Raw genomic sequence first — 13,766 nt, forward strand, 5'->3', positions numbered from 1 at the left:
TGGGCCAGCTGCCCTCCCGGCCTCTGTGTAGCAGGCTGAAGAACTTTCCCACTGCAGAGCCGTGGAGCCCTTACCGTTCCTGCCTCTGCTTCTCTTTTTCTCATCCACCCCTGAACAACCTTTTTCTTTTCTTTGATCCTTTAAGAAATCATTTTCCTACAACTCACAAAGGAGAAAAAGCATTTTGAGATAAAACAGAGGGAAGCAGTGGTAAGTGATTTGCTCTGATTTGTTTCTGTCCAACCAGGTGATTCCAAGGGACCCGAGCCAGCTTCTCAATGGGTGAGAGACATAGGCCTGGCCATGGTGCCCATACACACAGCTTTCTGTTGTCCTGGATTCCCTCCTTGGCTAAAGAAGGGACATGACTTTGTCACATTCAATAACTGAATGTCACCTGGCTATAAGACTGGTTTCTAGAGAAATGCTGAGAGGGAAGCAAAAGGAAAAAAACACGGTAGATGCAAGACCAGAAGGCTCAATGAGCAAGGAGGGAAGTCAAGGGCACAGAGCCAACTACAACGCTCACATACCTCGTCTGGCGCAAGGGAATGGGAAGGGACACACACAGGAAAGGATCAAAGGTGTTGCTCTGTTTCAGGCAGTGGGGGCAAGTCAAGGAAGATCTGTGAGGACAAAGAACAGAGATCAGAGTGTAAACACATGGACAGTTTGGTGGCCCCTTGAAAAGTTCAACATAAAATTCCCGATGCATTTCTACTCCCAGCAATTCCACTCCAGAAGAACTGAAAACGGGGGTTTGATCAACAGATACCTGTAAACAAATGTTCCTAATGGCCCTGCTGCTCACAAGAGCCAGGAGGTTAGAAATAGCACAACTGTCCATTGATGGATAAGTGGGCAAGCAGAATGTAGCATAACCACACCATGAAATATAACTCAGTCATAAAAAGGAGTGGAGTCCTGATACAATGTGGGCAAGCCTTGAGAACATGATGCTAGGTGCTCAGAAAGATCTCAGAGGCAAAAGGCCACGTAATGTGTGATTCCATTTATATGAAATGTCCAGATCAGATTAAGTCATAGAGACAGAAAGCAAATTGCTGGTCATCAGGAGTTGGGGAAGGGAGAATGAACCATGGCTGCTAACTGGGTACCAGAGGTTTATTCTGGGTGATAAAAATGTTTAGAACTACACAGAAGTTGTAGCTGCACAGTGAATGTCATGTAATGCCACTAAATTGCACATGTTTAAACATAATTTTAAAAGAAAAGCAAAATGGTTTCTTTTATAGTAAAGGACTTTCACCTCAATAAAAAAGAAAGGAAGAAAGTATAACCACATGTAAGTGCATTAAATATGGGAAGGGACACTATAACCCCTCTGGATCATAACAGCATGCCTGTTTTCCAACTGAAGGGATTTCAGAACCATCTTTGTCCTGGAGTCTCACCTTCCCTGTGCCCCAGGATTATAAGGGCAACTTTTTAAATATTCGGATGCCCAGGCCTACCCACAGAAGTTCTATTTCAAAGTAGGTGTGGAGGGAGCCCAGACACCAGAATTTTAAAAGTTCCCTAGGTGCTCACCTGGAGGGGTGAACCATTAATGCAGTCTGCTCACCTTATTGTACAGAGCAAGCGGCAATAAAGCTCAGGAAATAGCAGTAAATCATAATAGCTGACATTGAAACAGTACTTACAGAAACTGGGCATCACTCTAAGCATCAAGTACAGATTACCCCATTTATTTCCCATAAACAGTCAGAATGTTACCCATTTTATGGAAGAGAAAACTGAAGCACACAGAGGTTAAATAGCTTGCCAAAGGATACACTGCTATTAAGTAACAAAGTGAAGACTCAAGTGTCCAGAGTTCATGCTCTTCATCATTCCTGAATTCTTGAGTATAAATAAGTAAAAAATTGCTTACTTCAGAATAGATATTTATATATTTATATTATTTCATCTCTTAATTTAACACTCCCTTACTTTAACATGGATTGCTGAAAGTGAAGCACAAGTGTATATTCCACATGGGTGCACCAATTTTATTTCCTTGACTATATAATGCACCATATTATTCCAAGACATGAGGGATTTCTGCAGTCTGTTCCTTATTCTAAAGTCTGCATTAACGTCTTTGGGGATACAGAACAATGCCCTATGGATAGCCTGGCTCTGTGCTCTTCGCTCTGGACAACCTCACCTTGGTTAAGTCAGCAGTAAACCAGAGCAGGTATCAGGACCAGGCTTCCTGAATTCCTTTGGAAAGTGCTTGTCCTGCTCAAATGGTTTTCCACTGAGCAGACAAAATAGGAAAACCCAGAGGCAAGCAAGAACACAAGCCTGGGGTTGCCACGCACGGAGAAGCTGAGGCATCTGCTCACAGCTAGGTGAATCTTTTGGATGCCGGTTAACAGAATGAATACAAGTTATCAGAAGGTCAACAAATGCGCTTGGAAAACAGACCCCAGTGGTTTGGAGAATATTTTGGTTGTTTCATGAGGATTTTTTTGAGGAGTGTTTTGCTTTATTTCATTTTTTCTAGTTCTGAGGGCTTGAACTCAGAATACTGTGTGTGCTAGGCAAGTGCTGGACCACTGAGTTACACATCTCTGGCCCCCAGTGTTTTGTGTTCAATCTAACATTCATTCCTACTCTCTGCCTCTGGTAAACTTCCCCTTGGAGAACCATGGTAGTGTTTTGGTAAAGGCAGCATAAAAACCATAGCCAGCCAGGACTTGGCAATGCTGGGGGGTCTCCTCTGCTGTTGCCCTGGTTCCCTTCCAGTCCCCCTCCCACTTCTCTCATCCCCTACAGTGGCATAAAATTGTCCTGAACCATGTACTTTTATCTTTGGGAAATTTCCAAATCTCCATTTCACATTTGCAAACAAAGGAAAGAGTATTTTTTGTTGACTTCTTCATTTTTTTTCAGCCTATTTCAACTAAGCTGGGCTGCATTTTTTTTCCTTAGAGTAACATCATCTTAAATGGTCCAGGGATATGACCTTTACATTGAGTCCCAAATGTGGGTCAGGGAGCAGGAAATGTATAGTTTGCAAAAACCTCGGAATGAACTGATTTTATTTTATTCACCCACTCATTCATCCTGCAGTGCTGGAGATGGAACCCAGGACCTCGCACAAGCTAACCATGCACCGTACCACTGAACTACATCCCCAGCCCCAACTCAGTATTTAAAGACTGAAAATATAGTATTGTTTGTAAAACGAACTACAGAAAGAATGGGAAATACACCTGTTTCACCCAAGTTGAGAAATGAGGACAGTCAGTGTGACCAACAGATCCGACATAAGGAGAAGAAGCAATTTCACTTTTACAAAAAGCTCTGCCCACGGTAGCAGGCTATTGTAACAAACCAAATGTGGCCTGAGAGGTCCTTTTGCCCTCACTGCCTCCCCCAGAGTACTTGCTATCCTGTGCTGTTATATTCTGGGCACTCTCAAAAGAAAGGGACAGAAAATTGCCACTGCCCTTCAATGTTCAGGAACCTATTTCCCTATGGCATTCATTGTCCTTGTCAAATTGTTTTAAAACTATACTCTGCCTAGCTTGGCATGGTGACACACACCTGTAATCCCAGTTATGGGAGACTGAGCAGGAGCATCACAAGTTTCAGGCCAGGCCTAGGAACTTAGTAAGACTGACTCAAAATTAAAAATAAAAAGGACTGGGGATGTAGCTCAGGGTTCGATCCTCAGTGCCAAAAATTAATTAATTAATTAATTTAATTAAAAATATACTCTGCCTAAAAGGGAATGTTGCCTGAAATAGGAACAACAGATTAGATTTTCTGGAAATAAAGTCTATTAACGATAGGAAGACTATGGAACGCACACATGCACAATCCCTGCTCTAGAGAAGACTCCAACATTGCACCAACTATATTTTTCCTGTAGCCCATAACCTCCAGCACTCTATTCCCTCTTCTCTCCTCCAGCCCACATCAAAAACCAGCCCCTTAAAAAGGGTTTCAGGGGGCTGGGGGTGTAGCTCAGTGGTAGAGTGCTTGCCTAGCATATATGAAGGCCCGGGGTAGAGACCCAGTATTTAAAAAAAAAAAAAAAGACTTAATGGAAAACAGAAAAGGGAGAACCTCAGTGTGCAGAGGCCTGTGAATTTCTCCATAATTCCACATCTATTCCCAATTTCACACAATTCCATAAGGAAGGTTGATAGCATCCTAGCCCACCCGCCTGCATGGGAACAGACAAGGAGCAGCAGGTGCCAACTGTCCAAGGCCACCAATTGTCCCCACCCCCACTGCTGCAGAAAGTCACTTCTCAGACCTCAAAAGTCCTCACCTGGATAGGGCCTCTAATGACACTTTACTAAAGACTCTCCAGCACAAAGCGAGTATTTTTAGCTGTCACCAGTCCATTTTTAGCACCCACACCAGAAGTCTTACTCATCATCCTAAAGGACAGAAATCTACCTAAGACACTGCTAGTCCTTAATATCTGATCAGCTCAAATGTCCCTTGCTCAGGAATCTCCCGATTCATCCACACCAAGCTGGGCACTGATGACATGTACTTTAAAGCACCCTCCGGAGCACTCACCAGGTAAAATTCTACAAAAGCCCTGGAGTCACCCTAGATGCCCGTATTTCCTCAGTCCCTTCACCCCACAGCCCTAAGCCCATGAGCAAGCCTTGGTGACAACATCCAAAACACAGCCCAAACCCAGCTGCCTCCTTCCATCTCCATTGCTACCTCCATGGTTCCAAGCACCCTCATCCCCCACTGAGATGACTATGGCAACATCAAATCCAGCTTCCACTATCACCTCCCTCCATTGCCATAGCAACCGAGTCACCTCTTAAAATGATGAACTAGAGTACAACCTGCTTTAACCTATGCAGCAGCTTTCTGTGTGTCCCTGCCTCCTACCTGCTGGGTATTGGGGATTGAACCCAGGGATGCTCTGCCATTGAGCTGCATCCCCAGCCCTTTTTTATTTTTAGAGTAGGTCTTTCTAAGTTGCTGAACATCTCACTAAGTTGCTGAGGCTGGCCTTGAACTTGGTATCCTCCTGCCTCAGTCTCCTAAGGAGCTGGGATTACAGGTATGTGCCACCACACCTGGCTTCCTGTGTCCTTTGGACTGAAACCCACACATGGACTAAAACCCTGCCTTGCCCACCTCCCTGGCCCCATCTCCTGCTCTCTCACCACTTGGCAGTCACATTGGCCTTTCTACCTCTTGAACTTGCCAAGATCACTCCCCTTTGCCTTTGCCTCTGTCTGGAATGCCCTGTCCCCCGTTACTCGAATGGTGGACTCCTTTCACCCAACTCTAGGCTCAAATGTCCCTCTGAAAAGAAGCTTTGGTGATCACCTATCTAATGCTGGCTGCCTCCCCACCTCCCAAGTTACTCCCTGTCATTCTCTGAGGTTGTTGGTTGACTTGTGTATTGTCTAATGTTGCCCCAGTAGAATGTGAGCTCCATGGGAACAGGGGCTGGGTGTTGTTCACAGCACCTAGAAGAGAACCAGGCACACAGTAGGGCACCCATGAAACATCTAGAGAATGGGAACAGCCATCCCACATATCCTCAGGATTGGTCCAAGGACCCCTGCAGAAACCAAATTCCGCACATGCTCCTGTCCCTCACATAAAAGGGAATAGTATTTGCACAGAACCTACACACATCTTCCCACACACTTTAAATCCTCTCTAGATGACTTATCACACCTAATACAATATAAAAGTTCTACCATATCATTTAGGAAATAATGACAAGGAAAAAGTCTGTATATGTTCAATACAGATGCAAAATTTGGGGGGTGGGGGGTCCTAGGGATCAAACCCAGGGGCCTGTTACCACTGAGTGGTATTCCCATCCCTTTTTATTTATTTGTTTGTTTTACTTTGAGACAGGGTATTGCTAGGTTGCCTGGGTTGGCCTCAAATTTGTGATCCTCTCTACCTCAGCCTCCCAAATAGCTAGGATTAGAGGCATGTACCACCACTTGGCCAGGTGTGACTTTTTTCCTAATATTTTTACCCTCAGTTGGTTGGCTATGTGAATACAGAACCCATGAATACAGAAAGTCAACTATATATATATTTGGTTACTATTTCTCTCCCGGACAAGGAGTTATAGTCCTCATGGTATTCACTGGGTCAAGCACAGCAGTAAGCACTTGAACATGTAATAGAAAGAAAAAAAGTGTATACATGGACATGAGGGAACAAGGGTAGAGAAAACAAAGTGAGAAAGCAACTGGGTTCATTTGTGCTACAAGGACACCAACGAATGGGACACCTCCCCACTCTCCACCACAGATTCTCCCGAGTCTCCCCCTTTCCCTCCTCAATGTCTTCTTTCTCTCCCTCTATTCTTTTTTCTTCTGTCTCTTTATTTTTGTTTCTGGCAACCTCTGCTTTGGACACCTGAGGATAAGACAGATGCCTTGTCATGGCTAGGAGCTTTCAAGGTCCACAGGCATGAAATCTAGGTTTGCTCTCTGCGTACCTCCTGGAGGGTCTCCTCACCTCTCAGGGAAGGAGCTGGCCTTCCTTCAAGCCCAGCAATGAAATTTAGGCTCATTTAGAAGGGATTTCTGTCACCCCATGTTCCAGCAACCCAGCATGGTATGTCATTGCCCCTCCCCCCTTCCTCCCCCCCCTCCCCCGCCATACTGGTTCCTCCCTCCCTGGTGAGGTAGAGAACCTCAACTTCTCACGTGCTATGAGTCTGGGGTGCCTGCAAAGTGCTCTACTGAGTCTTTGGCCTTCCTAATACACAAACACCCTCCAAGATGGTGATCCTATCATATTTATCAGTGATCAAGGAATATAATTTAAATCCTAAAGCCAGTTAGTTTCTGGCAGTTTTAAGTGACCTCCTCCTGATCACATACGAAGAATACAATCCCCCAGAAGTATGGAAGCAAATCATTGTAGGTTGGAAGATTCTGTAAGACTGAGCGGGTGTCACCTTGTTTAGTGTAGATCTTTTTTTTTTTTTTTTTTTTTTTTTTTTGCGGTGCTGGGGATTGAACCCAGGGCCTTGTGCACAAGCACTCTACCAACTGAGCTATCTCCCCAGCTGTCACCTTGTTTAAAGAAAAGTAATTAAAAGAAGAAAAACAACAGGACAGGGACTGTCAATCCAGAAGAATCCTGAGAAAAGCTCTGCTTTGAAATGATTTATTGCAACCTCCAGAAGGGAAAAAATGTTTTAAGGTTTTGGTATCCATAATAGAAGACAAGATAGCCCAGCTTCTGTGCAATGAAAATCACAGAAAATCACAATGAACAATCAAGGTGAGAAGGAAAAGCAATGGAAGAGGAAGAATTACAAAGAAAGCAAAGGCAGGGCTCACGCTTCAGGGAATGACAGAAGACAGATGCCGGCTATGCCACTTACTGTGACTATGTGCAAAAAGCCCCACCTCCCAGGTCACAGCACTCACCGCCTGTAGTCTCACAGGATTAAATACAAAGCGTATTTTACCCATATAAGTATATTTACATACACAAGAATGTATACAGCTCAGTGGTAGAGCACTTGCCTAGCATGCATAAAGCCCTGGGTTCAATCCCAGCACTGCAAAATTAATATATTATATAAATGTAACAGCACAAAATATACATTATTTTATATATTCCATATATTATAAATATACATTTGTATTGTGTAATATATTATATCTGTATTATATCACTTATATTTCCTAGATTTTATATAATATCTGATAAATACTATTACATATACATATAAGTTAAAAACCAAATGCTGTGGTGCACACCTGTAATCTCAGCGATTCGGAAGGCTGAGGCAGGAAGATCACAAGTTCCAGGCCAGCCTAGGCAAGTTAACAAGACTCCGTTTCAAAATAAAAAATAAAAATGGCTGGGGATATAACTCAATGGTAGAGCATTTCTTGGTTCATTCCCCCAGTACCAAAAAAAGTGTGTGTGTATGTGCGTGCATATTTTAAAATTATATATAAACATATACAGACTCTAAAAAAGTTGATCTCATAGAAGTTGAGAGTCAAAAGGAGGTTACCAGAAGCTGAGAGAGTAGGAAAGAGGCAAAGATGGGGAAAGGTTGATCAGGTTGCTCCATCATTACTAAGTTACCCTTTGAAGGAGCAGCACCTCTGGGGTGCTATTGCACAGTAGGGTGACTATGGATAGTAAAAATTTGCTATATATTTCAAAAAGCTAAAACAAAGGATTTTTAAAGTTTCACCATAAAGAAATGATAAGTGTTTGAAGAAATACGTTTAACCTGATTTAAAGACTGCACAGTGTTCACACATATGAAAACATGACATGGTATGCCCATTAATAAGCACGATTGGTATGTTTTATGTATCATTTAAAAATAAAGTTTAAGGATTGATTTTTCTTTTTTGTTTACAGGGACTGAACTCAGGGGCGCTTGACCACTGAGCCACATCCCCAGCCCTATTTTGTATTTTATTTAGAGACAGGTTCTCACTGAGTTGCTTAGCACCTTGCCGTTCCTGAGGCTGGCTTTAAACTCTTGATCCTCCTGCCTCAGCCTCCCAAGCTGCTGGGAATACAGGTGTGCACAAACCACACCTGGCCTAAGTACTGATATTTAAAAATAAATAAACACGCACATGTACACGTGCACACATACATACACACCAGCAAGCATCTCACCCAAAGCTTTCCTGTAACTAATGGTTTCCCCTAAATCCTGATCACTGTGCCCACTCCCACCTTTAAGCTTGACTCATTCTTGTTGAATCTGTTCCCTCCCCACCCACTGGCTCCTTATTCATCCTTCAGAACCCACCAACGGGCATGCTCCACTAAGACCCGGAGGCAGGGTGGGGTCTCCTCTCTGACCTATCACAGCAATAAGTGTTGTAATACTTGAAAATAATCTGCCTGTGTTGGATATCTATACTTTCATATAAAAATTCCCAAGAGCAGCACATGCTTTTTGAACTAAAAGGCTATGTAATTTATCTATTTTTATACCCTCCATAATACTGGGAACTCTTGAACTCGGAATGACTTGTTCAACTGGGCTCTCTGGCCGTAAAGAGCAAAGAGGAAGGATCTCCCCAGCTTTGGGGTGAGTGCTCACTAGTGAGATCCCGGCCTCCACATTCATCCTCTATAGATTCGCCCTCTATCACCTCTCCTTCAAGGGGAGGTAGAAGGCCTGGAAACTGGGAAGAAGGAAAAGAAGAAATATTGAAGGTCGGAGACAACAAGAGTGGTGACTAATTGGGGTTTAACAAAGGAAAGAGAAGGTTTTTATGGGGTTTTTTTCCTTTGTAATCTCAGGGTCAAATGACCAGGGGAGAGCGGTTACCAGCAAGCCAGTTTGCTGAGCCCTGATCTTACCTGTACTGTGCTTGAAAGTGGCTTTGCACAAAACTTTGGCCTAGAGAAAGTTGGGCTGATGAGGACAAGTTCTCAGAGGGTTCACTGGCTTCTGGTGGCAGCTGAAAAGAAAGGAAGAAAGAATACAAAATGAGAGCAATCCCCAGGACCACCTGTCACATGACCACTTCGGAGATCAGACCCTTTCTCTATCCTGGGTTCACATCATCCCTTTCTGAGCCTCTGTGGACTCTTGTGCTTCAATGCTGCCTTTAGCATCACTCAATGCTCTCCCAATCCCTCAATCTCCCCAAATCCCTAAGACAGCATGTGTATACTGGATGAGCAAGACAGAAGCACAAATCCTAGCAAACGCTCACTCATACCTGCCAGCCTCAACTCCTCCCTCAGGATGGATGGCTGGGTCTTTACCTCCATCCTGCTGGGGTCTTGATGACTAGATGCCCCTTGTACATTTCACCTGGGTGGGTGTCCATCACTCTAACACATCCACACCATATCTCTCCATTTTCCACCTACTAAACTTGCCTGTCCACATTTTCCAACAAACCAGTTTCCTGCAGAGGAAGCAGGCTTTGAATTTTGTAATTTGATACACAGCTTCCTTCACTTCACATATATCATCAGTTCTGCCAGGTACCTCTTTGCACTCCCTTGTGTATTAGTTTCCTGTGGCTGCTATAACAAATTATCACAAACTGGTAGCTTCAAACAACAAATTTATTTTCCCACAGTTCTTGTGAGTGGACCTCCAAAATCAGTATCAATGGGCCAAAATCAAGATGTTGGCAGGCCCATACTCCCTTCCCGGCCCCCACACACACTCTGGGGAGAATCCACTCCTGGCTTTTTCCAACTATGGGTGACCACTAGAATTCCTTAGCTATGGCTGTGTCACTCTGGTCTTCGAGATTACCCTCTTTGAATCTCTCTTGGTTGTGTCTTCCCACTGCTTTCTCCTCTACATGTCTCCAATCACTGTCTTTTTTTATCAGAATACTTAATATTGCACTAAAGGTCAATCTGGATAATCCAGGTTAATCACTCCCATCTCAACATCCTTAACTTAATCACATCTGCAGAGTCTTTACCATATAAAATAAGATTTATAGGATGGAGATATTTGTATCTGGCATCATGGGGCATCATTTTCTAGCTATCTGACCTTGGGGCTTCTGCCTGCCCCAATGCCACCAACTTCCTCTGGACTCCTACCATTCCTGATATGAATTACCCCAAGCTCCTAGTTTCCCTAAATTTATTTTTAACCTCTTGTATAATTACTCCCTACAACACGTGAGACACAATTATTTATTAAAGCCATGCTATGCAAAAATCACTGTCCCTGAAAGATCTGTCCCTAAGGCAATCCAACAACCAAAACCACCCCTACTCTAAAGCTAATTGTTTAAGATATAATATTAACCTATAAGAGCATCCATAAGGCCACCATAAAAGATGCCCTAGATCAGTGTAATTCAACTTTTCATCAGGGCTCCCCTCGAGGAGTCTTCTTAGACTTTTTTCCTAAACACCCCCACCCTGAAACCAGGAAATCACAGGTAAACTGTGCATGTGCCTACGTACTGTATGACTATCTGAGCATCATTTTTGGTGCTTTGGGGCCTTCAGTGCTTGTGGGATATCATCCCCCATAGAGAAAGAACATTCATTAGCAGAACCTACAGGCGGCGAGCAGCAGGGGAAGCCCTGGGTGGAATTTGAGACGACTATTGAAGGATTTTCGAAAGCTAAGGATGAAGGAATACATGTGAAATACCTGGGGTAAAGTGGGCTGATGTGCACAATTCACTTCAAAGTGCATCAGAAAATAAGCTATAAAAGAAAGATAAGCAGATGGGTAAATGTGTTTTAAAGTAGACTTAGTAAAATGTAAATTGCAGGTTCCATGTGGTAGGTGTGAGTGTTCACTGTATAATTAATCCAACATTTCAATGTTATGAAATTTTTCATAATAAACTATTGGAACAAGTAAGTGACAAACACTCAGGACAGTCGTTGTTATTTGTCCCAATATTTCATTGTGGTCAGTTTGACTAAATACAGGATGTGCAAAGGGAAGTAGAAAACAGCTAAAGAATGAGTCTGGTGCCCACATTGGTGAGGTCTTCAATGCCTGAGATAGACTGTGCACATACTTCAGTAAAGAGTAAAGACCGAGTTCAAGAATATTGACTCAAAATCGGGGCATCATGGTACATGCCTACAGTCTCAGTGACTCAGGAGACTGAGGCAGGAGGACCACCAAGTTTGAGATCAAACTTGGCAAGGCTCTACGCAACTCAGTGAGACCCTTTCTCCAAATAAAAAATAAAAAGGGCAGGGGATGTAGCTCAGTGGTAAAGTACCCCTGGGTTCAATCCCCAGTACCAAAAAAGGAATATAAACTCAGAAGTCAGAATACTGGATTCAAAATCCCTGCACTGGTACTTGACTGTTAAGAGTTACTCAACATCTCCGATCCACTTAAAAGTTACTCTTATTTGCTCCATTGAGTCCATTTTCTGTTGCTCTAACAAAGTACCCAAGGTTGGATGGTTTATAAAGAATTGGGGTTTATTTAGCTCATAGTTGTAGAAGCTGGTATGTCTCAAAGTACAGCATTGTCCTCTGGTGAGGGCCTTCTTGCCATATCAAAACACAATGAAGGGCATTCCAAGGTCTTTTACTCACTTGGGTCATTCTTCCTCTTCTTCTAAAGCCATAAATATCATCATGAGGACCCATCCTCATGACCTCATCTAATCTTTATTATCTTCCAAAGGCCCAACTTCCAAATCCATTAACATATGAATTTGTGGATTGTTTCCAACACATGAACTTTTGGGAAACACAGACCACACCAACTTTCCAACTGTAAAAAAAAAGGATCATGGGGGCTGGGGAGATAGCTCAGTCGGTAGAGAGCTTGCCTTGTAAGCACAAGGCCCTGGGTTCGATCCCCAGCACCCAAAAAAAAAAAAAAAAAAAAGGAAAAAGAAAAGGATCATGATAACCAATCTGACAGGCCTGTTTTGAGGATTTAAAGAATATATATTTTATTTACATATATTATTTAGGTTACACACACACACACACACATACAGTGTACGAGGTGGCTGTAACAATGTGGAGTCTCTGATGGTTTTAAATACATACTTGGAGAGATGCTTTAACTTGACAGCCATTCCCAGGCAAACAGGAAGCTCAGGGTACAGGTAACAACCAGGTGATCTAGAGCAGGAGCCATGAAGAGGAAAGGAAGGGTGGATTCAACACACCCTGTGTGCCCAGCTCATAACCCAGCACCTGAGCAGAGGGAGGAGGAAGCGGGTAAACTCGAGCAGCTCCAGGGTTGCAATCCAGCACCCCATGGGGAACATTGGTTCCATTAATGGAAGTAGGAAAGTCAAAAGGAGAAGCAGGCTTGGGAAGGACACGTGGAGTTTGAGGGTCACTCAACACCCAGGTAGAGATGTCAAACAGATGAAGGCCCCTGGACCAGCAGGGACACTGTGGTGCTTGGGCTGCCAGGGACTCTCTCCTCCTCCTCCTTCAGCTGTAGTACCCCTCTTGGGACCCCGAATCTAGTCCCTGGGTGAGGAAGGTTCTTTCCCTCAGGGATCCTGCTCACATAGGAACAGAATCTACAACCCAAGCACTGATGAGCTGTTCCTGCCCTGAGCGTGGATCATGGGTAAAGTGACCAGAGGGCTGAACACGTTCCCTCTAGCAGTTGGGTCCAGGCAGGAGAGCGGAGAGCAGTTTCTGCTACTGAGACACCCTCACTGTCCCAGAGCAGTCTGATTCTTGACTGCTTCCAGCCTGTTTTTCAGCCTTCTGCTTGTTCCTTCTTGGCCATCTCTTAAGTTCCCTCCTTGAGTCAGCTCAAGTGGGCTGAATTCTTTACAACCAAAAAGCTCAAAATAGCACAGGATGCTCCTTCACAGGTGACAACATAAGTCATCGGGAGTAGCTATGGATTGGATCAGCAGGGATCGGGTCTGGAAAGAAAATCCTGAGCAAGGCCAGGTGAGAGGCAGCACAAAGTCACCCATGAAGCATGGACTATGAGGTCATGTACATGGCTCTGCAGCCAAGTGACCCTGGGCATCTCTCAAAGCTTCATTCTACACCTACAAGAAATAGCACTCCCTCAACATCAAGCAGCTCTTGTGACACTCAAGAGATAGCATGTGCCTTTTGCCTAGCACACTGTAGATGCTTAATATGTGTTAGCTTGCCGGCTCTCTCCCCAACTACATCACCTCCTTTATTCTACAAAAATGGCATTTTCTGGAAAACAAATGGCCACAAAGATTTCTGATGTATTGGTGTTGATAGGGTAGTAAAAATATACCTTTTTGGAGGATGAAAACATTTGAGAAATGTTAAAGTAATGGAAAAGAAAGGGGTCCTTATGTTTTCTATTTCAG

At 43.7% G+C, this 13,766-nt stretch overlaps 1 protein-coding gene across 4 annotated transcripts in view; it reads right to left on the bottom strand.

Moving 5' to 3' along the window:
• USP43 (ubiquitin specific peptidase 43) overlaps window positions 1-13,766 on the bottom strand; it is a 66,867-nt gene that overhangs the window by 40,565 nt on the left and 12,536 nt on the right. For all 4 annotated transcript variants that reach the window (XM_079134359.1, XM_079134358.1, XM_079134361.1 and 1 more), the window contains exons 3-4: window positions 9,331-9,431; window positions 534-626 (exon numbers count right to left, since the gene is read on the bottom strand). In XM_079134359.1, the coding sequence (XP_078990485.1) occupies window positions 534-626; window positions 9,331-9,431 (194 nt within the window). The remainder of the gene's footprint in view (window positions 1-533; window positions 627-9,330; window positions 9,432-13,766) is intronic.

This window comes from Sciurus vulgaris (assembly GCF_902686455.1).
Source record: "Sciurus vulgaris genome assembly, chromosome: 3".
NCBI lineage: Eukaryota > Metazoa > Chordata > Mammalia > Rodentia > Sciuridae > Sciurus > Sciurus vulgaris.